The following is a 25711-nucleotide window of genomic DNA, read 5'->3' as shown; positions in this document are numbered from 1 at the left end:
TGGGATGAGCAAGATGCAGTCATATAGATGGTTTTGCTAGCTGATCTTGGGAGAATTCTACCCTGTCTGTAAGATATTAATAAAGAGCCCATCCAAAGGTTGAGATTTAGAACAGCAACCCATGCACTATTAACAGTGAGTTGATTCAACTGAAGTTTAAGCCAGGGGGTAGGATCATCACTGGTTTACAGTATCTATTTACTAAGAGTACAGCACATCCAGCCAGGGTAAACAAATTCCATGATGCCAGGTCACAGGTGCAGTCTCCTGGTAAGTCTGAAGGAAAACAAAAATTTTCTGGCACTAATTCTAAAATATGCTTTTCTTTCTTGGTTGTGCGGTACTGTAAACTTCAGAACTCCAGACTGGTCACATGGGTCCTGATTTACACTACACAGTCACTTTGGTAAGGTTGTTCTGATATGGCAGCCTGTGTGTTAGGTTTCTGCTTAGTTGGTGTCTGTTCATAGTCCTGATTTCACAATTGATGCACAGTCTAAATTCCTTTCTTACATTACTTGACAAGTGGAATGTAGGAGCTGTTCTCTGGTTCTTCGGTGACCATTTAGGTCATCATTTTAGATTTTGCTCGACAGCGGTCATTGTAATTAACCCACCTATGATTTCTGCCCATCTTTTATTTTGGAAGTACTTCTTCCTGCTAGCTCATCTCGGAGCAGCTGGCTCTAGTTCTGCTTACAGTTGAACTTCAAGGTGTCTCATGAATCAAATGTGTCAAGACTTGTTTCAGCTGGTGAAGAAGCACTGTACGAAACTGGCTGTGGAATTCCTGCTCCTGTGTCTTTTCAGGTGCTGCAAGGCAGATGGAAAGGACAGATGATAATGAAAAGTTGCAGCCTGAGCAGAAGGCAAATGCATCCCAAGTGCACAGTTGTGTAAATGATGTTATTGTCAACATCATGTTTCTGTACTTAAAATTCATCACTGTCTTGCAAATGACAGCTGGACACTCTGAGAAGGGGCTTTGAGCAGTTCTTTTGATGAGACACTCTGGTAAGACACTGCAAGGCAGATGATGTTGGGAGCTCCTGCTAAATCCCTGGGTGGACCAGCTGTGATGAACCCAGAAATGCAGATGTTCAGGTGAGTGTACACATGGGTGCTTTTACAGACTGCCACCTCCAGTATGGAAATTTATGTCTTCCTTTCCAAAGGGATAGTCTTATGTGTCAGACTTAAACAGAGGCAGTATTTTGAAGAAGTGGGTTTTCTTAATACTTTCTTTTCTGTGTTAAGATCAGTGTATAGCTGTCAGCTGTATTGCGGGAAAAGATTTCTTCTCCTAAATCAATTCACTGCAAGGAAACCAAAATACTCAATCTGTCATCAGACGAAGAAGGGAAAGTAGGTAAGCATTAGTCCTTGGAAGCAGTACAGTAAGGGGCCACTTGGACTGAAAGCATGATACATTTTGAGAGCTTCTAAAGTAAGCCTCATTTTAAAAGGAAACTTTAGTACTCAACCAGCCCTGTTCACTCTAAATGAACAAAACGAACAACTGCATAAGATGTGGTGGTGGTGGGGAAAGCTGTAGATACTGAATTTGTAGCTCAGATTCATCTTGTTTTGAAACACAGAACGTGATGATGCCAACACCTTCCAGGGGAGTTCCTGTATGGAGGGAAGGGCCAGTGATGCATTATACCATGTGTTTAAAAGGTAAAGAGACATTCTGAGAATGAGGCAGAACTAGAAGGGCTGTAACGAGAGCTACTATCCATGGGGAGATAAGAGGTGTTGCCTTTCCTAAAAGCCTGCTGCCATCCTAACAGAGTTGGGTTTTTTGAGTAGTTGTTAGGTTTTGGGGGTGGGGAGAGTCACTTGTCATGTGTATTATATCTTCCCCTCCTCCTTTTCCCTAGCTGGTACCTTGGATCCTTGTCAGCTCCTGTGCTGGGAAAGCGAGACCTACTACAACTGGCATGCAGGACAATTGTCCTTTCTTAACTCTTAGTTACAGTAAGGAGCCTTTAAACTGGCTCATTACAAAATAGCTCAGTGGTCCCAGCTCCAAGCTGCACTCCTGAAAGGCATGAGGTTTCCGTGACTCAGGAAAACCACGTGTATGCTAAAGCAGAAGACTAGTGCTGTAAGACTTGATAGCTCCAGCTCCATAGCATAGCAGTGCACTGTTATACCATAGCAGTGTTGTCTGGCAATTACTGCGTTAAAGATTTGCACTGGTCTTTAATTTTGTTAACCCTGACAGTCACATTTCTTTCCTCATGCTCTGTGGAACACCATACAGAAGAGGAGGATGACTTAGCTTATGGAAATCAGCCAAGTTGTGAAGCACTACCAGCACTTTTTCAGGCTTAACCACTCATTTATGTTGCAGCTGTTTAGCATAGAGTGAAATCTCCTTGTTGCTGTGCAGGTGCTTGGTTTACAGTTTCATAAGTAGGGAGGCAAAGAACAGTCTGCAACAGCTGCTGCATTCTGATCTGCAGTTGAGTTCACACTGTGCTTGTGCTGTTAAGAAAGAACTGTTGTATTTTGCGTCCACCCTGGTTCCCTCCTACCCCAAGAAGCTAAACTTCAGCCTTATACATTGCTTCTATTTTGAACTATGTTAATGAAGGGCCCAGGGCTATGTGCATTATGTGGAAAGAACATGAATTTCCACATACAGAGGACTTTGCAACTGTTTGAAGACTTGCTCTTGTCTGCAGTCACCATGCCTCTGCTAGTCTGTTTCCTGTTTAGCCATGGATGACAACAGCCCCTCTCTCATGTATGGTCTTTAACTTAACTGCATTCTTTATTCAGATGCCTCTGTAGCTCTGCCATCATCTCCGTCTTGTGTGCTTACTTTACCATGATGGTAGGTAGCTCTCTGGTGATAAGCCCTGGAAAGCCCTGATTGGGGCTCCGGGGATGCTGGCCATTATTACTCATGCCAGATCAGCAGAGCAGCTGCCCTGCTCCAGAGTTTTATGGCTCCAAAGCACTCAGCCAGTTATGACATCCCCCACTTCTATTGTCATCACTCAGCTAAACCTGGCTGATGCTGGGGATCCTGCACTCCCCAACCTCATTGAGCTTGAGGAAGTAAATGTAAATACTGAACCACATGGTGCTACATCAAAAAACAGATTTTTTTTTTAGGAAAGGAAGTTTGAGCAGTGTCCCTGTTACCTCAGGCTGACATATGCCACGGTGGGGTTTGGTTTGGCTGTTAGCAAGGTCAGTCAGCATTGGAAATGTTTCTGCTATCCCAGCAGTGCTGTCAGTTTAGTGAAACAATTCAAGTTGTTCCTGTCACACACCAGCTGTAAGGACAAATAACTAACTTAGAGAACTCATTACACATTGGATAACCTTTCATTAAAGGGGGAGATGTGTGTGTGTAATCCTAGCTTTTCTCCCTCACTGTAACAGCTTTAGCTAAAAATGGATAATTTCAATCACTCAAATGATAACTCTGCTCAGTCTTACACCAGGTAGTTAACGTTCTTTTTTCTTCCCTAGTCATTCTTTTGACAGTGTCTTGTAAGCAAGAACAATGAAAAGTTAAAAACCAAATAGTGCCCACATGTAATGCATGTGGCAAACCACTGGGTTGCATAGATAAACAGAGCTGCACACATGAACACAGTCTGATAAACAATTTAAGTGTTTATTTGAAAAATGACAGCAGTACAAATGGGCAGGGGCAGACTGGGCCTACGCAGCGGTGGTAAGCCAGTACTGTTGTAGGAGCTTGTAGGGTTTCCTTTTCTCTCTTGAGACTTCACAAAGTACTGCTGTCACAGGTACAAAAAAAGACATTCTTCACAAGTGCCAACAGTTTCTGTAAGTGGAAGGAGCCACAAAAGTGTAAAGTGCTTAAACCTACCTTTAAAATTTGGTTTGCATATTTAAAACGTAAAATTACTTAAGTAACACAAGGGGTTGGTAGTGATATTTTCCTCGCAAGGCACACTCAAACCTAAGAGACTTGACACCAGGTTGGGCAGCTTTGTTTAGGCTTGCAGGCACAGCTGATGTTTGCGATACTCCTTCGTCCTTTTCTGAGGAATGCTGTCAGGAGACTTCCGGACACCCTGAATTACACCACCTCGATACTCAGGATAGCTGCCCTGGTTTATCAATGGGCATGAAGGCAGCCAGCGTCCTGTCCGAGGTGAAGAAAAGTGACTTCACAGAAGTTAAAACCAATGGTAGCCCTCAGGGTGCAAAGCTGCTTTATTTTGAAGCTTCTGAAAAAGCTGTGTTTTAGCAGAGAGGCACAAGGAAGTCAGCTATGGGCCTCAGCCTGAGTGTCCCTTTGCCAATTTATCGACTGAGTTCTCTTAGTAGGAAACAAACATGGTATTAAGATCAAGTGCCAAATTTCAGGTCAACTAAAAATATGATTTAAAAAAACAGTAACTCCAAAGCAAACACAGCATTAAGTACATGATTTCTCGTCTAAATTATTTTTCCTGTCTGGAAGATCTGAAGGCAAGCTGATGGTAATCACAGGTACAAAGCTGACTTGATCCAGGAGAAGGGTGCCTCTGAAAGGTAAGATTACCTGGCATTAGAAAACAACCTAAAAAACAATTCTGCATTCTGAAAATAAGGTTTATTCTTGAGCTCATCAACATACTTTAAATCAATACATCACTTATTACCCTCATGATACCTCTTTTATAAAGTAGAATGAAAACTTGATACAAAACCGGCTCCAAAATGAACTACCTGTGGTTTCAGTGGGGTCCCTTCACCCAGTTTCCACATCTGAAATACCAGCAGTGTGGGCTCCATAGGCTCAGTTTCACAGCAGCCTCATAGCTGTCTGTCAGAAGCTACTTCCTCAGGCTCTTGAACCTAATGCTCTAGCTAAAGCTTCTAGTTTTATCAGTGCACTGTAGAATGGCATCACAGACTTGGGACAAGGTCCTTAACACACTTCTGCAACTGTGTCATTCACCAAGTGAGACCTACTCATTCTTACTGGTTTACAGTCATGAATTAAACCACTACCACATTTTACACAACATTTACACTACACATTTTACAGAGGCAGCAAGAAAATGAGCGTGTGGTTTTGGGTGGGATTGGCTCATTGTTTTGTTTGTTTGTTTGGGTTTTTAGCAAGGACACAACATCTTTCCAGTGTAACAGTATCCTGAAATGCTCTGACAAGCCATGCACAAGCCCCATGTTCCAACTGGAAATTACTGCAGGCCGGTTCCTCTGCTCTGTACTCACCTCTGCCATGGACGCTTCAATGAACTGTTTATGTGGATTAGATTTTATTTTTTCCCCTAATTTTACTTAGTTCAAATTTTCACACATGGCAGTCTTAAGCTACTTACTGCTGGGGGGTACAAAGTGTTTCTTGACTCTTCCTGCTCTAACAAGTTAGAAGAAATACTCGAACCCAACAGCATGCTTTGTGAAGTGTCGGGGGAAGCATGGTCTCTTCTGTCACTGCAGTTTCTACCTTTCCTGATCTTCCAGCTCTCCATTTTTCTAGCTCTGTCAGATAGACTAAGGCCACTCCTATCCCTGGGGTGATACATAAATTAACCACACTCAGAGCCATTCAGAAGCACAGCTGCTCAGCTGCATTCAAAGACATCAGCTGTGCTTCTGGGGCCTGAAAAGAATATAGGGTTCCAAGGGTTAGGTCTTCCAGAATTGACTTGGTTTGCCTTAAAATGTACACACTTGCCCATTCCAGCACAAAATCTATACTGATCTCTTAACTGCAGTTACTAATCCATCTTTCCACTCCTTGTTTGGAGAGCTTGCTTCTCTGAAAAATATTCCTATTGCTGGTAACACACCAACTGAGTGAATAAAGCCACCTGCAGTCAATAAGCTTTACTTATGACCATTTGCCACCAACTGAAATGGCTTGTAAGCTGCCTGCATAGGTAGCTCCTCCTTGGAGAATTCCCATACAAACTTGCAAAGTCAATTTTGAGGCCTTCCATAATAATTCCAACTCCAACACAGTGGGAATATGAGAAGATGTAGAGTTGTTGGAATTGTTTAGCTCCAGCTTCTCCCCTCCTCTCCCAGCAATATGATTCTATGTTAATGGGGTCTCACAACACAGTCCTTAGAAGACTTGATGAAAATCTGGCAGTCTGACAGCCAAGCTGAAGACACTTCCAATGAAAGATTTTCCCATATTCCTCTGAAATGCCTGTGTGTCAACAGGGCACTTGGAATGGGAAGTTACCAGCAGCCTTTTCACTGAATTGACGACACCTTCTTCATACAGAACAGGGCTGCTGCTTTAAAGATTTTTATTTTTTTAGTTAGTGTTTTGCCTTCATCAGAGAAGCAAACAGCAAAAATGACTTACTTGTTTTCACAGGAAGGGAGGATCACCTTTAGAACTTTGAGAATAAGAGCTGCTCCAACAACTCCAACTCCAACGACTTCCATCAAACTGAAGAAGATGGGTAAAGATCGCAACCAGAATCTGCACAACACTGTCCTCAAATCTTCCACCCATTGGCACATCACCTACAACCAAACAGGTAAAAATAAAAAGGTTGCAAAACACAGCAAGTGTGGATTTTGTAGATACTGGTGAATTGCATTGTGTGGTGGTAGTTTTACTGGAATTTATGTATGCTTAAACATACATATAAGCAGGATGAAACTGGTGACTCGCAGCTCTTCTGTGAGGTTTGGAAGAGGTAAAGGTTTAATTCTCTTCTCATCCTAGCAGAGTTCTCTGAGAGGAAAGGCCACTTTAGAAAACAAAGGACACCTAAACAGAGCAGGTGAAGGGTGAGCAATGTGGAGAAGCTGTGATACCATGGCAGCATACAGAAGGGAAAGCATTACCCCTGGGAGAGGGGTAGCACCTTCCCTAGCCTACCTGTAATTTTCAGCCTACTGTCCTAGCCCTCGTGTCTCAGCAGCAGGTTATAAAGTGTTTTCTTTCAGTCACGGAGAAGGCCATGATGCCTCTCCTTACCTCATCTGGAACTGAAACTTCCCAAGCTGTTGCTGTGTTTCTTACAATGGGACAGAGCAATGGCACATCTCCCAGAGGCGTAAAACTGACTTAAAGCTAAATGATACTTGGAATTGTATAAGCGCTTTGCTTGGTATAAATACAGCAACTCTCATGTCATGAATATCTCTGAGGTCAGAACACTGCAGGATTCTGACGTAAAAACATCCAATTCCTCCCGGCTAAGGGGTAATTTAGGAAGTGTTTTGTTTGTTGATTTTTCAGTTTTGTTTTGGGTGATTTTGTTGGGTTTTTTGAAGTTTACTACAGTGTCTGTAAAAGCCTGTTCTTCTTCGTGGCTGGCTGTGGGGATTTCTTAGTGTTCTGTGGAAGTCAGTTACTGCCATGTACTTCACACAATAGAAAATCCTGGTCTTTAGTAAATATAAAGCAGTAAAACAGTACTCTGAGAAGTCAAATACCAGGTTAAACAGGAATGGCAATTCCAGAAATGAGCTATTACATATTATGCTGGGTCTTGGGTTGTTGTTGGGTTTGGGTTTTTTTTTCCGAATTAAAAATAAAGGACCAAAGACAAAGGCCTAGGAATGTTATACACCTTCTTAACATCTTCAAATGGATGTTGTATTTGGTCTTCACATGAGGAAGATCCACTATCTAAATCATAACAATGCTGGGTTTGTTTATTTTGTTCTGTAAACATCCACAAAGGAGGAAAACATAATATTTGTATATGGTGCTGTAGAGAAAATTGAAAATGGGGAAGTTCATTCCCTCAAACTGTAATACTGGATAACGTCCAGCTTCATCCGCAGCATGTTACTACAACTTTTCCTCCTAAAAATGTCACCAAGCTGTATGTATTTTATCCCTTAGGAAACAAGGAAAAAAAACGAGGGAGGGGAAAAAAACCCTGCTTTTCCTTTTTAAACCATTCTTTCAAGGTTTATACTAATAATTCAAACAAACAACAAAACTACCTTGTAAGAAGAGGGAGGTTCTATCCTAAGAGGGGTCTCTGGTAACTTGCCAGGTAATGCCTCTTCGTCTACTGTGGTTTCCACTTGCCGGATGAGATACTGACTGGTAGTTTGTAGTGGGTCTTGAGTATCTGAAGAAGAAAAGCTCGAGTTCAGTGGGGGGCTTGTTTTCTATTTGACTCACTGTTCAGGAAGACAAAGACATGCTACATTTCTGTACTTACAGTACAGTTCTAACACATTTACAGCAAGAACATAGAAGGCTGACTTTTTTTTTTGTTTACTTGAGTAGTGAACTTGCTAAGCAGCAGTATTAGAGTGCAGCCTTAGCTGTGCCCTTAAATTCAGCTTAAATTTCAGCTGCTGCCAGATTAAAAAGTGAAGAACTAGATAAAAATATTTCGTCTCCTATGAGATCCCTGAGAGTTTTTAATTAAATAGAACTGAAATAAGATTAAGGCATCAAATAACTACTCTTGCTTTTAAGATACTCAAGTTTAATAACATAAAATTATTCTTTGGTTTGGAAGTGACCCAGACAGGTATTTCCTCTCCAGTTTTTCTTTCATTCTCGGGGAAAAAGGCAGAGCTTTAGAGAAACTTCCATCATAGCTCTGACAGAGAAATTTTTTCCTGTGGTTGCAGACTGACAAGTACCAAGTGCTTCAAAGGAGAACAGATTTGAAAACAAACAAACGAAATACCTAAATGTAGAAGAGTTGAATTTAGACTTTTAACAAAAACAAAACCAAACTATATTAAAGAAAACATTTTCATGCCAATGAAGAAACTATTCCACTATGTAAAACACAGGAATAATGATGTTCTTTTGCCCTTGTAAAGGAATATATCAACCATGGATAAAAAAAAATCTTTTGTAACAGCTAAGAGAGATACCTTTTTCTGAGAGGCTGGGAAGTGTAAATAACATGTCGTTGTCCCTTGGGATGGAATACAGCATGCTCTCTTTCAAAGGGACAGTGTAGTTTGAATGTCTAAGTACTCTCAGGTCCTTTACTAAAATATCTATTTCTGTTACTTCTTCCTGCTGAACCTACAAGAGATGCAAATGTGTCAATATTGCTGAGTTTAAAGTAAGAGTGAAGTAGGCTGGCAGAGAAAACCAATGCATCACATAAAACTCCAGGCCATTAAGATTTAGACATAGGGATGTTAAAAACAAAAAAATGCAAAAGCATGAGGTAGTTGCTCCATGGGCTTTTACCCAAGTCTTACATAGCCTTTTATGATCCTCTTTCAGGGAGGCATTTTAGGGCATGGAAAACTCAAGTATGTAGTAAAAGAGCACTTGCAAACATTGAAAGTGTTGCTGAGGCAAGTCTGACAATTCTGCTTTTGTAGTAGTGTTGCTTTTTTCCAACAACCAAAAGAGTTTTCCTCCTTTTCCAGTGATGCACTGGACCCATTTCACTTAATCACTGCAAGCATCACTTAATATAGAACAGATTCAGCATAACTCACTACATTCAATAACTGCATTGAGGCCAAGAACTCACAGAAATCTAGAGTGTTTATGATCATAATTATAACTGCTACACAGAAATGTAACTAACAGAAAAGGAATGGAGCATGTGATGGTTTCACTCATGCTTTCAGAACAGTAGGCCAACCAACAATCTCCTTTTGCTTCAAACACTCAGAGAATAATGTGAAGAAGCAGATGATAGTTACTGTCAGCTGAAAACTAATGAGAAAGATGGAAAACTTTTGATTTAAACAATTAAGGAAACCATATTAGCTTTCGGGTTGTTCTTGCCAGGTCCCTATGAAATAGGAAATGCATCGTGATGCCTAGTTTGAGATCTGCCTCTAATTTGAGACTGTGTAACTACTCAATCAAACCAAGGATAAATTAGCCTCCTAGAAGTGGAATAAACACTTCATTAGAAAAGCTTCAAACCTCTCAGTGGGATTTTTCATTAACAGAGTAAAAATTTGATGTGATGCAGGTCCCTGTAAAAAACAGGACATGCTGAGCACACAATTTATGAAGGACCAGTGGTATTACCATAATTCTCCTGTTACAAAAAAAGGCAGCAGAACATAAGCCAGCTTCTAAAGAGCCTGGCCACATGCAAGACGCAGACATATACTGAACCAAAAACACAATATTTTTGCTGGCTTCAGCAGCTGTCTCTTCTCTTCAGAACCTCTCTGGTTGGAAAAATAACTATACTTTATTGGTGATTTTGAGAACTCAGTTCTGCACATTTCAGTCTCAGCTAGAACTGTAACCCCTCACGTTCACTGGTATTTGTGCAAATACTGTCAGAATGTAGGAGTTTTTCCCTGTTAATCTCAAAATCCATTTCATTATCAAGATTTTTATCCAAATGAATTAATTATCTTATATGCAAAATATCCCAGGGCTAAGCTCTGATATTGTGGGCTTTCACAAGCCCACCTGCCGTAAGAGTTTGCTGCTATAAGCTGTTCCCCATGCTACATGCCTGAAACCCTTTACTAGCTTGGGATAAACAACAGGGAAAACCTCAGGACTAATAACAAGCCCATGCCCCTTTTATTTATTTTGTACGTTATTTGTAAATGAAGTATTGCTTGTGAGTCCGACTTTGCATATGTGCACATTTTGAAACAGCATGTGACATAGTGATGTTCTAACATTTATTACATTATAAATAAATTATTAAATACAAATAGAAGCATTAAAACTTGAAGACTCCTCATGAATCACCTTTGCTACTACATGAGTAACTTAGGTTGGTATTACCTCCCTCACTACCGTGCTAGTCAGCATTAGCTTATGTACTTTGTGCTCTAATCACCAACCAGACACACGTAAACCTTTGAATCCTTGGTAATGACTTGCCTCTCATACGTTAAAAACAAGCAGAATGTTGTGGTTTTTTTTTTTTACCTGTTTTCCATCAATTTCTGACACTTCTTCCTGAATGACAATCAGCTGCAAATCAGAACTGGATGCCAAAGGCCACTTGTGAACCATAATGCGAACACTGACGGTTCCCAGGTGCTGCTGATCTGGTAAGTTATCCAAGTTTCTGTTCTCCACTGTTAACACACAATGTCACAGTTTTCAAAGAGAAACCATCCCAACCAGGAAGCAGTACACAACCAAGGGGCAAACAGTTGCAACTCTGACCTAGATGCAAAGGCACATGTAGCATTTGAATGAAAAAGTCATTACAACTACAGAGGACCAGTAGCACTCAACCAGAGATGCCTGAACAGTTGTACGGAAGTCTGTACTATGCTGATGTTCTTAACACTTCCAGTAAACTGCTGTTATAAGCTGTAGTAGTCTGGGCAACAGGTAAAACAGATGCCATGACTTTTTACCAAATCAAACTTGGAGCAGGTCTCATGATACAACACAGCGGACAACAGCAGCACTGTATGATCCCCAGACTGAGGAAGCTTGCAAACAACATCGCATCCCTGCCTTTGAGGTTTGCATTTAAGCACTCTAAGCACCACTCTTTGGCTTTGCTATCGATGTATTCCTATTTAAGTTGTCCAAACAAGTTCGTAAGAGTAATGCCACAGCCCAGTCAGCCACCTGTGTAAACATCTTGATTTGCAAAACATTCCCCTTCCTCTCAATACAGAAACAAACATGCTCTTTTCCACACACACCTAATATACTACTCAAGGCAAGTTCCCTCCTATGTGTTTTTTCTATGCCCCCCCATTTTCATATGTGCCTGATGACACCTCAAGCTCTCTTCCTACCCAAAACCTTTCAGCTATTTCAACAACCCAATATTCCACAAGTACAGAGAACTTTCAACCCTTGCTGTTTCTGCATAGACTTGGTACCCTTCTACCGGCTGTCATACCTCTACAACGGGTGAGAGCACAGTAGAACTGCAGTGCTGCATAAGTGTAGGAGTGGAGGTGACAGATCTCAGAGCATGAATATTTAATTCAAGTTTACTTCAGGACTATTCTTCCTCTGTTAACAAGTATCTCAATATTCCCTTAGCATTTTACAAGCATTATCTGAATCTCTTGTTGAGGATTTAATAGGTAAACAGAATAAACATAATAGAGGCTATGGTGCTGAGGACTCAGACCAAACAAGGAGATAGACAGTTCCAGGCTTCTACCTCCTAGGTCAAATATGTATTTTTCTCTCTGTTTCAGATTCATGTTCAAACTCATAGTATGATTTGGGAAATTAACAGGAACTACAGTAGAGTGCTTAGCAGCTCTCAGAATTAGTGAATAAAATCATATCTATTTTTCTGGACTCAAGTTATCTTGCAGGTAGATGACACTCTGTCTTGTTTTTTTAGTATAGAAAAAAATAGAAGCAATGGAAACATAATTATCTCAGAAAAAGAGAAATTAATTACTGCTCTCCCTCTCCAGAATAGCGTCAAATTAATAATTAAATATGCTTGGGAATTCGGGTTCAAGAAAAAAAGGTCATGGCTCAGAGAACCAATTTAGAAAAAGCATTAGTACTCTGTAAGTACATGTCCGATTGTAAGGAGAGGATGACCTCAGAAACCAAGCTAGAGACTAGCTGCACCTGATCCATCAAGAGATCATTCTGAATACAACAAAAACTTAAATGAGCATAATGGCACTTGCTTAATTAATTATACAGTATGCGCTCTGCATCTCAAAAAAATCACAGTACTTTCTGCTCTTTCACAAAACATGTATCACTGAATCAGTGGCAAAAATAGCAGTGTCAAGATAATTCAAAGTCATTGCCCACTGCAGGGCACTAGCAAAACTGCAGTGTTTGTGCTGTAATAACCTACCCAGCAGAAACTTTTTTGTCCAGTGTACACAGAAATGAGATAATTAAAAGATCTTCCTAATCATAATTCATACTTTTGTTATTGAATCTCCTTTTGGATATATGCCACCCAACCTAGGGACACAGCTATAAGCAGGGTGGAGCTGCATCCTTCTGTTTACATTGTCTAGCTTGTAGTGCAAAACATTCTTTTGAAAAGATAAGCAGAGCCTAGATTTCAGATTAGACCATTTACACATATCAGAATGTGAATGCGACTTGAGAACAAGGCAGTAAGGTTTTTTCCACCCATTTCAGTAGCAAAATTATCCTACCTTGGGAAATTATTTACTTCTATGATGCTCAGGTTTGCAGAGTATGAGAACATGTAGTCACTGTAAGCTTTGGTTACCAGATAACAGGGAAGCCAAATACCCCAGGGGTAGGAAATAAAAAAAAAACACCAAAAAGGCAATACTCACATATTACTGTTTGACATGTTACGTGGGCAACCCTGCTTTTCATAGGGAAATCATTTAGGTATACCTGTCCATTAGCATAGGTGATATTAAAAACAACCTGAAAGACAGACAGACAGAATGAGTGTATGGCTCCTGGCACAATGCTACAGTTCTGTTCTCAGAGGAACACACCATACTGACTGACCTCAGGGAAAACAATGCATTTGCATCCACACACAGACTCTATTTCACTGCACATTAATTCACTGAATAAATAGAAAAACTGGACAAACCTGTGCTTTGTGAAATTCCCCATCGCTTTTCAACATCATAACATTGACTCTGATAGTTTCCTGGAAAACAAGGGGGAGAAGAGACTTAAGCTTCTGAGGAAACACAGCAGCCACTGCAGGCCACAGGCAACTTTCACACACTGTCCTGACAGAATGATAGCATAAAATCCCCAGAGCACATTCCCAGTCTTTCCATCCAGCAGACAGAAGAAAGAGGAATATGCTTACTTGCTCCATGTAAGGATTGTTTTGGGGTTTTCCCCCTCTTTTTAATAAAGAGCATTGATGAGAAAGAATGACAGCTGTACCCCTTATGTATCAGTTTTTTTTAAATAAGACAGAATAATAGTAATCAAGCTAAATTCTCAGGAGAACTTGTTTTACATGGATATAATGGAAAAGAAGCCTCTTGTATTAGCTGAAAAATAATAGAAAATACAAGGTATAAATCAGATTCTCTATAAATGTTTTTTAAGCACTCCACTTAGTCTTCAAGATGGAGTACAATTTAATACACGTTAGTCTATACTAAAGAACACTCAGTTTTGTCAATGTCAACAGTAATCCTATTTCTTTTCTTTGGTTATCGTTCCCAAATTATACCACATGGAACACCTCCACACTTGGAGGTAATGGGGATTTGCTTCTTTCAAACTCTATTAATTGCTATAATTTATTGACTGACTCATTCTATCCTCTCATTTTGCCCCTGTAATGTCAGGGGCTGTTTTACAGATGGAACCTTAAATCCCCCAGGGCTGCCCCTGACAAAACCCACACACAAAAGCCAAATCTCTCTTGGATATTGCCAAAAGTGGTAACTGTCACACTGTTTTCCTGAGTCACCTCTTCAAAAATAACATTAAGCTCCCTATTTGCCTTTTGGGAGTCTTAAATGATTCTAATTGTGTTTCATTTTCTTCTGGAAAACCTTTCCATATCCTCAGCATCTTCTTCAGCTCTGTGTTTGAGTCACTGTTTCACAACTAACAGCTACAAAGCAAATCATGTGTCAATAAAAAGTTTAACTCGCTCAGAATTTAAAATAAATAAACAAAAACTTAAACATATAAAATGGGGGTTTGTTTGGGATTTTTATAAAACACTAGATTTTCAACCAGGAAATACTTGAAATACACATTACCTAGCATGATATAGTCCCAATTCATGAACTATGTTGTGTTAACAGGGTGAATGCTGTGCATCACCCATTCTCTCCAGTGGGTGAAAGTGGGTGAGCTGGGATGGTGCTCTGCTTTCCTGTAAACTTCTCGCAATAGAATCAGAGAATCAACCAGGTTGGAAGAGACCTTTAAGGTCATCAAGTCCAACCATTACCCCAGGACTGCCAGGACAACTACTAACGTGCATCACTGAGGGCCTCGTCCACGTGGTTTCTGAATCCCAGGGATGGTGATTCCACCACTGCCCTGGGCAGCCTGTTCCAATGCCTGAACACCCTCTCTGTCAAGAAACTGTTCCCAATATCCAGCCTAAACCTCCCCTGGCACAACCTGAGGCTGTTACCTCTTGTCCCGTTGCTTGTTCCTTGGGAAAAGAGGCCAACCCCACCTCACTACAACATCCTTTCTGGTAGTTGTAGAGAGCAATAAGGTCCCCCTGAACCTTCTCTTTTCCAGACTAAACAACCCCAGTTCCCTCAGCTGTTCCTCCACTTTACCCGAGTCATCCTGTCTGGCCTTTCATTGTGTTTGGCATGTATCTTGTGGTTCCTGCCTCATGTAGATTTTGGTATGGGGTGCGTAGGGTCAGAAGATTGGCCACAGCAGGAGCCGTTGAGTTTTGGGTGCAGCACTGCAAGAAAGACCAGTGAGAAGCCAGGGGAAAAGAGCAGTAAGGAATTCACCTCCAAGGAAGGATTAAGTGAGCTGAGACCATTAGCATAAAACCAGGCTGACTAAGTTGGAGGACTGTTATTTTCCATGGGAAGATACTATGAAGAGCAATGAACAACCTGTTCATAAATTTCAGCAAGGAAGAGTCAGGTGAAACATTAGGAAAACTTGTAATGTTAAAAGAAGCTGAGTACTACAGTAAATCGTAGATAGTTGGGGAGAGTGTAAAAGTTTTGGACATGACTGGAGCGCTTTAAGAATAAGTCTGTCAAGAATGACATCAATATAGTTGATTTTGACTCTGGAAAAATTGGTCTTCCTCTGATCCTTGAGATGTTTCTGTATCAGGATGTCCTGGGTTCAGCAGCAGCAGTCATGTTTCTCCTTCTTGGTAGCTGGTGCAGTGCAGTGTTTTGACTTTCGGCCTGGGAACAGAACTGATAGCGATGTTTTGGTTTGGCCAAGGACTTTGTGAGCCTCATGCTCTGCCAGGGAGGAGGGGAGGCCAGGAGGAAGCAGAGACAGGACACCTTGACCAAAGAGGTATTCCATACCACAGCACGTCATGCCCAGGAGGTAAAGTTATTGCAGGGTTGGAGGAGGTATCTTGATGTATTCTCTTCCCTTGTTATTTCCTTTATCATTATTATCATTGGTGTTATACCTTAGTTACTAAACTGTTCTTATCTCAACCCGTGGGAGTTGCATTCTTTTCGATTCTCCTCTCTGTCCCTCCGGGAGCGGGGGGAGGACAAGAAAGGGGGGGGGAAGTGAGCGAACGAATTACCTGACTGGGTTTAAACCACGACACAGGAACAGATGTATCTGTTCAGGAACGTTTAAAGCAAGGACAACTGATTATTTTCTAGCAGCAGAACTTGTAGATGTGTTTGAGATGTTTCTTAGCAAGACTGCCATCAAGTCTTGTGAGACTGCTTAGCAAAGAGGCAAAACAACATAGATGACTCAGGAGAATGGATGTACAAAATACAGGATGTTACCAATAGAATTTGTTGGATCTGGATGTGAACAGACTGGTCACAGGAATGACAAGAATAGGAGTTCTTCCTTGCTTATAAACACAAAATTGCAAGGGTCATGGTGTAGCTGCTGTACTGGAGTATTAATCATTGCTCTAAGTTATTGAGCAGCTTTATGAACCCGCACCATTCTGGAGATGCACCACCATCTCCTGGGATGATGATAAGAGAAGGCATCTCCTAAAGAGATGCTGCAAGGACAGGCAGGCCATGCAGCAGAACCAATCCAACAGCCTTTGTCTGTCAGAACAAGGAGCCAGGCTCCCTCCTCCCAGCTGCATTCTTGCTTCTCTTGTGCTTGTGCAGCTCTTCCTTGCTTGTTCAACTGACAGAAAAATAGTCTGGCAAAAAAAAGGGAACGTTTTCCTGCCAATTTAATGAGCTAAACTGGCTCACTGGCTTTGCGTAAATGAGAGGGAAGGATGATGTGTGGGAGAGAGCTATGCTCTTTCAGTGGCAGAGGCAGCAAGCAGTTAAGCTGTCTTACTTGTCTGCATGCTGTGGTCTATTTTTTGTAACTCTGACTGCACGGAAGTGATCCATTGACATATTTTCATCTCTAAAACATGTAATATGCTCTTCAAGTGCAAATTTTAAGTATCTACCAGAATTCACGACATGCTTTTGGATACCGCGTCAACAGAATTGACAGCTGTTTTGAAGAAAAATAATCACTGCTTATATAGCTCACTTTTTGTACACTTAACGCTTAGTTGTTGAGCATATCTATCTTGCCCTATGCCTTTCATTTTCAAGTCATTTGATAAATAGTAAAGTAGGGTGAATTTTCCTTTTTTTCAGCAGTCACAAGCTATCAGTCATTTCCTTTTTCTTGTAATCTCAGTGAGTCACTCTGGAGATGTTGAAAAAAGATTACAAAACCCTTTCTGCATAAAAGAACTCAAATTGCATTTGAGGCTTGAAAACCGAACAACTATTATGACTGCCCGGAAAATCCATCCTTTGTGCCCTCTGAATTCCCAGAAAACAGAAAAACCTAGGAAGTAATGAGACAAGGTTTTGATAATCTGTTAAACAGTCTGACAGTATAGAAGTACAGCTCCAAGTGCTACAGCTGAGAGCTGAAAGGTCAGAGGATATTTTTTTGTTGTTGGTAATGTACAGAATTCTTAAAACATAAGAAAAAAACCAAGGTTTGAAGAAATCACAGGATGACAGAACAGATTACATCCTGTGATTATATTGTTACTTCGGTTCATATTTTCAGTTACGGTCTTCCAGTTCTCTAAGTAACTTGGTAATTTACATTTAACTTGAATAGAATCATAGAATCATAGAATAGTTAGGGTTGGAAAGGACCTTAAGATCATCTAGTTCCAACCCCCCTGCCATGGGCAGGGACACCTTGCACTAAATCATGCTGCCCAAGGCTCTGTCCAACCTGGCCTTGAACACTGACAGGGGTGTAGCATTAGCAACTTCCCTGGGCAACCCATTCCAGTGCCTCACCACCCTAACAGTAAAGAACTTCTTCCTTGTATCTAATCTAAACTTCCCCAGTTTAAGTTTGAACCCATAAGAGGAAGAACATCTGAATAGCTAGGATTGAATTTCTCAAGAAAAGTCAGTATGCTTCCTAGAAGGGGTGCTGAGAAAGAGATTTCTCTCAGTGGTCAGAGTTTTCTTGCTGATCCGACAAATGCATCTGAAGCACCAATGACAGGTCATTTCCAACCAAAAGGTTATCTGTCCTAGACTTTAAGCCATGCTTCTTGTGATGCCAGATTTCTGATGAATCAAACTTGGATGTTTTCCAGTTCTTGGCATTCCTGCCTGCCTGCATACACTGGTTAACACCTGTTGTTTTAAGGATTTTTTTACATTACAGCGTCACTTCAGAAGCTATCTGTTCATGATATAGTAAGTCAATCCTGTAGTAATGAAGCCACTGACAACAGGACACATGTCCTCTGCAGTAATCCATAATATTGCACTATCAAGTTCTGCAGAAACGTGTGTAAAAACTGCCTGTACAACTTACAATACATATTCCAGTATTAACAACATCAAAGTTCACATAAATTTCAGACAGTCCTGTAATTCATTGGAGTATTTGAGAAAGCTGCACTTTGAGAGAGTGAAAATCAAAGGTCAGCCCCAAGAAGCAATTCAGGTCCTTAGGCATCAGGCTGTGCTTTTAGCTTACCACTGACATGATTCTGTCATTCACAGCACTTTATCCCTTCCTCTGCCGGTGAATACCTTCACACAAAATACTCCAATTCACACCGAAAATGGCCCTATCATTCTTAATGCTATCACAGGTTGTAGATCCCTCTCCTGAGTTTTCCTGTGATTTCTCATCACTGTTTTAGTGCTCCAGCAGGGATATTTACAGCAATAATGACCACAGTACCTGTAAAGAGGACAGCACTTCCACCACAAATGTGTATCATTCTGCTCTAGGACAGCTAGGCAACAGCAGTAACAGGGACATACATTACAGTGAACTCGTGATTTTTTGTGAACTTGGATCGATAGAGCTAAGCAGGCAGTGACCATTTTCTAATCATTTCCCTTTTACCATGTGCTGCAATGGTAAGCGTTAACTGGGGCAGTATAATCCCAGTAGCTGCAGATGAGCAAGATGGGGAAAAGATGGCAGCGAAGAATATAAAGCATTTGGCATAATGTAAATGGAATATTAATTGATTCTTCCAGACTCCCATGGCAATGGCACACAAATCTACAGAGAACACTTCACCTAATCACAGCCTTTTATGAAAAATGCCGCACAAGACAAAGCTGTTGGTTCTGATCATGCAGGAACTTCAAAGGGATCTGATGACAGAACCACAGAAAATCTTCCAAGAACAGTGGGTGCCTGATGGGTGCACTGCACAGTTTCTCCCAGTGCAGGGTAATGGTTAAGCCCTACACCACTGCATTAGTCACATAAACCCTGTCTAGATTCTGGCACTTGCAGCCAGCCCACTTAAAGCACAGCTGTTCTTTATGCAGGCTCTCCAAACAAGGCTCTTTCTGCACTAGAAGGCCTGGGGGAAGTGGAGTGGGCAGCACTAGGAACAGATGGCACAGTGCTTTGCAAGATGGCCAGCTGTACAGAGACCTGAAAGACAGACAATCCCCTCGCAGTGATTACACAAGCACTACTGCTATACACAGTTTGTGACAGGAAAATGTAACGTCCAATGAAGGCTGCCAAGCAGATAAGAAATAGACAAATGAATAACTTGTTTCTAACTTGGAAAGAGATTATGGGAAAAAAAAGTGTTTGAACAGACAAACAAAACTACCATCCAAATTGACACCATTTGAGTTATGGCACTAACATGGACAGCTGGTTCCATTTTCTGCTTCTCACAATTCTTCCATCAGACTCAAACCAGAGGTGTGTTGTAGGATGTTGTCAGGCATAACTGAGTTCAGAAATAACCATGCTACAGGTCTGATGTGACAGGTCTGACCCGACAAGTTTGCAAGTCCCTCAGATTTTACACAATTTTAGTACAAAATCTTCTCCAATAAGGTCTGGCATTTTTAAACTGCATGACAATATTTAGGGTAAGATAATGAAACCCAGTATCTGCATAAGTAACTAAAGCTGCACTATCTTCAGTTAAGCTTATATAAATACCTCTATCTTAACATTCAAATCTAACATGGTGCTTTTGCTTTAATTTTCTGAACAAACACACTTATATTCCTTCCTTGCCTTATGATGAGTCTTAGTATAATGCTTATCCTTTCCTTTGCCATACATATGTTGCTAGAATCAATCATCTTTGCTTACTCTCTATTAAATCAATTCATACTATGAATATTTTATCAGGAGTTTTAAAAGGTGAATACTACTTAGTCCCACATCACCAGGACATGACTGCATCATGCTGCTTTAATTTAATCAAATATACACAGAAAGATTATGTCAGATCTTTTAGGCATAAAGTTTAGAACATATGCCAGGTGGTTAATAGAGAAACTGGCACACAGCAAGGAAAGAAACATTTCAGCATGGCACTATTGACAAGTTTCTTCTTTGATTAAAGTACGTTACACTTACTGCACACATACTCAAATGGTTGATGAAGATTACTTTTTTCTGTTGTGACAAAATCCATCCGCACAGAGGTTTCTTACAGCCAACAAATGTTTTTCAGGCAACTAAACTAAAAAACAAACCCATCTGGTAGTCCAGTACACCACTCAGAACACTGCTAAACCTGAATTATCAAGAACAAACAGAGTAAGCAAACAACAAAGTATTAGCATTTGGCCCACCGTGCTCTTAGCCAGTTCCTATCAGCACATTAAAATAAGACTCTGAAACACAAAACCTAATTCCTGACCTTGCACTAGAATAATATGATCAGTTGTATTGCCGCATCATTCCCCACCTTTTTTTTATTAAAAAAAACCTCACTTTGTCTACTATCAATCTATCTGTAACCCAGTTTTGCTTATCCAAATTTCAGGAGAGAGAAGAAACTGAAAGCGCACACACTGATGTTCAAAACAAAAGTCTAGATTTCAAAACATCTTAAGAAATGACAAGTATTGCACAAGAACTGAGACATTCACATTCCAGAGCTGAACAAAAGCATTTCAGCCTTACAAAACATTATTCCAATGTCTCAAGAGTTTTTCCTCAGTCCTTCCGCTATGGTTTCTGCAACATCATGATCACCAACTTGGAAGTAAACTTTAATACCATGTACAAGAACACAAAATGTGCAGCGGTCAGTAGTGGGCTGCCAGTGGGCTCACAGAATAGTAAAGGACACAGCTGTGGTACTCAGACAAAGAAAAGCTGTCCTGTTGATGCAGCCTGCTCCCAACCAGCCTGCAGTCCCAGGCCATGCTGAGAAAAGACCACAGTTATTCTGACCCCAGTGCTCACTGTCTTAAGTGTGTAGCTTCTGAAGCCAACCTGACAGTATGGCATTTTCACTCTGCCTACTCCCACTGTAGGAACAGACAGTTCTGTTCCTACCAGGCCACCATAAACCAGCTCATGCTCAAAACCCAGCAATAATTCTACTCAAAACTTTTCCAAGATGCACTGCGCCTTCTACATCAAAACGATTCTGTTTGTACAAATAAACAGTGCATGAGGAAACACAAGTGTTCACTTTTCTAAGCTTGAGATTTAAAAAAAAACACCACCAGAGTAAAAATGTGTTGCCTTTTTGACTATTAGAAGAGCTGCTCTGCATATACGTATGCCACCACACCAATATAAAGCGAAAAAAGCGCAGATAGTTGCAGTCATCAAAAACTGAGTTGACAGATCACCTAAGCAGTATGGCACAAATGGACAAACTCACCTGACAAACAGCACAGCTATGCCCATAAGGCATTACACCCCAGTTACTAAGTCAAGCCCTACCAGCACTCTAAACCATACCTATTCTACTTCTGCCCCCAAGCTGGCTTCCACAGGACTGCTCTGGCACTGCCCTGCTGTGCTCAACTCGTACTTTCAGATCCAAAGATAGCACTCACAGATGTGTCTCCACTTCTTGTACAACTGCCAGCTCTGACAAACAGCTTTAATGCTATTCAGTGGAAGACAGTCTCCAGGTAGATGGCAAGCAAGAAAATAGGTCTATATACTCTATTGCCACTTCATGTGTCTTTTGGCACATTTGAGCTAGCACTCCTATGCTCAGACAGATAAGCAGAATACCCAAGGACTGTGCTGTGTCTGCTCTTTTTAGTGCACCTGACTCCAAGCACTTAAGTGCTTTTATAGGTGTCTGAAGATCTAAAACCCCATTTTGAAAACAGATCTAAGTCAGTCTCTCTTCAAATGTTCCTATAGAGAGGCAGAAACCAGGAAGTAAGCCCAGGAATCCCATTTTGCAACACAGGATGTGCCAGTGCAGGGCCTCTGTCAGGCTTTCTTGGAAACGTTTTACTTAAATAAAAACAGAAAAAACAACCGAACAACATCAGCAACAACAAAACCCCAAACCATAGTAAATTTAATCATGACAGCAACTTCACATTGGTTAGACAAGTGACTACAAATGCAAAACACCTCTTCCCTCTTTGCAACCTCACACTTTGGGAGTTCACTATTACAACAATTAGAGGATGTATTCAGTCATGATTCAAGTACGGACCTAAGCATTCAGTTCTCTTTGGTAATTCTAGAGGTTAAAGATCACCAGTACCGCAGCACATTTTTCTATTCCCACTATCTCCTAAGCAGTACCCAAAAAATGCCTTCCACTTTTTAAAAAGCCACCAAATTTAATTTAAAACTAATCTTACCAAGATACAGCATAGATACTGGAGAAAAAAACAGAGCACGATGTCCCATAATATACCAACACATCGTAACCCTTTGCTTGGTTCAATTTCAGTACAGAAATCACTAAAAGCAAGCATGTACCTAAGGCACTGCATACTTCAATAGCGCTGAAAGTCCAAACATGGGTAGACAAGCGTTAGAATACGATGTAAATACATCTACGTTGCAGAGAAGTAACAATCATCCCCCCCCCCCCCCCCCGAAAACAGTCAAATATTATTTAGCATATTAAATCCTATATAAGTCATTAAAGAGAGCGGAAAACATTAACTGAGTTGGTGGGAGATGCATAATCCTGTCCTTTTGTGCCATTTTCCCACATTTAGACCGAAATGCACTCGAGCAGCAGCTCAGCACTTTAAGCAGGGGTAACACACCTCAGTCTGCCGAGCGCTACAGCAGGAAAACCCCCTCGTACCCAGCACACCGCCCTCCGGTGCCATCAGCTTTGCCCGCTCCTCCAGCGGCGGCGATGCCACCCGCCCGGCCGTGCCAGCCAGCGGCCAAGCCGCCCACGGCCGCCCCAGAGCCGCCCGCTCTCCGGCAGGGTCCGGTTCGCCCCTTGGAGGGACAGGGAGAGGGACGCCCTCGGAGGGACAGGGAGAGGGATAGGGACCGGCCCCGCCGCGCCCTGGCCCCATCGGTACCTGGCCCAACTGAGGCGGCGCGGCGGGGCCCAGCAGCGCGGCAGCCAGCGGCAGCAGCAACAGAGGTAACAGCAACAGCGGTAGCAGCAGCAGCGCCCGCCGTCCCAACGCCGCCTCCATCTTGCGACCCGGGAATTAAAACAAAGTGAAACATCAACAAGCGGCGGCAGGGGCGGGGCGGGACCGGGAGGAAGAGGGAGAGGCGGTGCCGGGCCCCCTCCCGCCGTCGCCTCCCTCCCTCGCGGCCCGCCTGACATTAAAGCTCACCCAGTTCCAGTCCCCTGCCACGGGCATGGGCACCTTCCACTAGACCAGGTTGCTGAAGGCCCTGTCCAGCCTGGCCTCGAACACTGCCAGGGATGAGGCAGCCGCAGCTTCTCGGGCAAGCTGTGCCAGTGCCTCACCACCCTGGGCATGTGTGGAGATGTGCCTGCTCCTACAAATGTTCATTACCGTTAACAGGTGATTACAGCCTTTGAAAGCACTTTGTATAATAATTACCCATATAGCTAATGTTAATAATTCTCTAGATGAAATGGCCAATGTACACTTATCAAATTCACCTACTTCCTTCACTCCCCGAAGATACCTGCAGTTCCCCATCAGCAGCAGGGGTTATATGGCCAGAGCAATGCCAGGCTGAGTTCTGAGCACCACATGTCCAGAAAGCTTTCTTGAAAGCAAAAGGGCTCAGTGTGCCCCAGGGCACACTCTCAGAGAGAGTCATCTGAAAGGAAGAAAGCACTAGATGAAGTTTTAAAGAGCTGGACATCTTCAGACTAGAGAAGAGAACACGGGGAAGTTTAACAGTGGAGTCAAAACCATGGAAGTCCCATGCCTAAGAGGAAAGGAACCAATGGAACCAACCTGTATCTCCAAGTCCTCAGTGGATAGGAAGATTAAAAGTGCTTTAAGAAGGATTGCCATTGTCTGTTAGCAGACTTGCTAATGGCAAACATCTTCACAACTTGTCTGGTGAGGTTTTACTATAGCCAGAGCTTAGCAATGAATTAGCTGTCTTGTTGCAGCAGTCTGCAGCCTGATTTAATATCACTCTATGGCTCCCACTTGGTTGACAGTGAACATAAATCCTAAAACCCACAGAAACTTAGTATTTCATATGCAGTTTCGTTCATGAGACAGCAGTGCAAACATCTGGCGCAAGATAGAAGGCATTAGAAAATGAGGCCTAAGAGAGTTATATATATTTAAATTGATATCTATATATAGAGAGATATATGGTAAGTCAGCTCCCCAACAAGACATTTTGCTGAATCTCAAATGGGGTGCATAAGAATTTTCAGGGATATGATGGCAGCTACAAGAATGCAGCTCTTGTTGGTACTTGCAGTCATTTGCATGTGCTGGTGGGAGGCAGTTTAAATTACCTAAATTCCTAACTGTGAGTTGCACTCCATGTGTAAATCAGAATGGGGGTTACTTCTAACAGGACTGGTGAATTCTAGATGAGCAAAGGCAAGCTGCAATACTACAGTGCTTTGTGTATGAGATTCATGATTCAAATATTTACAAAAGGTACCAGAGGCATCATGATTAATGGTATTGGTGTACATAAAAATCCCAGGAAGCAAGGACTGCTGAACTGCAGAATTTATAGATGCAGCAAAGCTCAGGCTGGGTTCTCAGCTGACCTCAAGGAATCCAGTATCTCACTGAAATGGAAGAGGACATAAATACCTGTTCCTTTTTTGTCTGTCTCCTTTGACAAGTTTCCTGGAAAACCACCTATCAGGTAATGCTTTCTTTCTGTTTTTGTTTCCATCATCCTTCCCCTTTTCTCCCAGTCTTTTGCACTCCCTTTTCCTCAATCCTCTTTCTTCCTTCATTTTTATTCTCTTGGAACTTAATTAAAACTGCAAAAATTATGCACTAAAACTGCTTTCAACGTACTGCTGTTTTCCCCAAATTTCAAAGCTTTCATTAGTTGCACAGCACAACAGATGCTACTTAATGTAAATGGTAAAATTCCTCACAATAACTAAATAACTTGTGACCAGTTTCACAAGGGATCTGTCCTTGTGTGACTGAATAACCTACTCAGTGCCAGGACAGGCTGGGAGCATAAGGCTTCCCTTTCAGCTCAGACACACACCTCCTAGACTCCTCTAGTCTGCTGGTGAACGTGTCTTGACATTTATAACTATTAAAATATGTAACATTTTAAAGTATTTTGAACTGAGATTGACTACTGCTTGAACTGCAGAGGGTGCCAGAAGTGTTGTATTTCAGTGCTGGTGTATGATCACAAGAAGCCATTTTTCCTGTGAACCTTCACTATAGGTGTGGGTTATTAGAAGGCAAAAGCCAGTATAAGGAATAATGAAATTACAATTTAATTTCTTTTATGCCTAAATAGTGGTAAAAACCTGGACTAAGTTAGTGATACGCTTTCTTACTGACGTGCGAA

At 41.6% G+C, this 25711-nt stretch overlaps 1 protein-coding gene across 1 annotated transcript; it reads right to left on the bottom strand.

The window, feature by feature from the left end:
- Window positions 1-3621: 3621 nt before the first annotated feature.
- GINM1 (glycosylated integral membrane protein 1) lies at window positions 3622-23480 on the bottom strand. The gene is made up of 8 exons (XM_062641921.1): window positions 23284-23480; window positions 13440-13499; window positions 13168-13264; window positions 10832-10983; window positions 8830-8986; window positions 7933-8063; window positions 6329-6492; window positions 3622-4523 (listed from the first exon to the last, which is right to left on the bottom strand). Exons 1-8 carry the CDS (start codon window positions 23401-23403, stop codon window positions 4415-4417), a joined length of 990 nt encoding a protein of 329 aa, XP_062497905.1. The 5' UTR covers window positions 23404-23480; the 3' UTR covers window positions 3622-4414.
- Window positions 23481-25711: the final 2231 nt, after the last annotated feature.

Source organism: Pezoporus occidentalis, unplaced genomic scaffold (assembly GCF_034315485.1).
Source record: "Pezoporus occidentalis ecotype Australia unplaced genomic scaffold, CSIRO_AGI_Poc_V1 ctg7, whole genome shotgun sequence".
Classification (NCBI taxonomy): Eukaryota; Metazoa; Chordata; class Aves; order Psittaciformes; family Psittacidae; genus Pezoporus; species Pezoporus occidentalis.
This window is presented reverse-complemented; position numbering and strand designations above follow the sequence as displayed.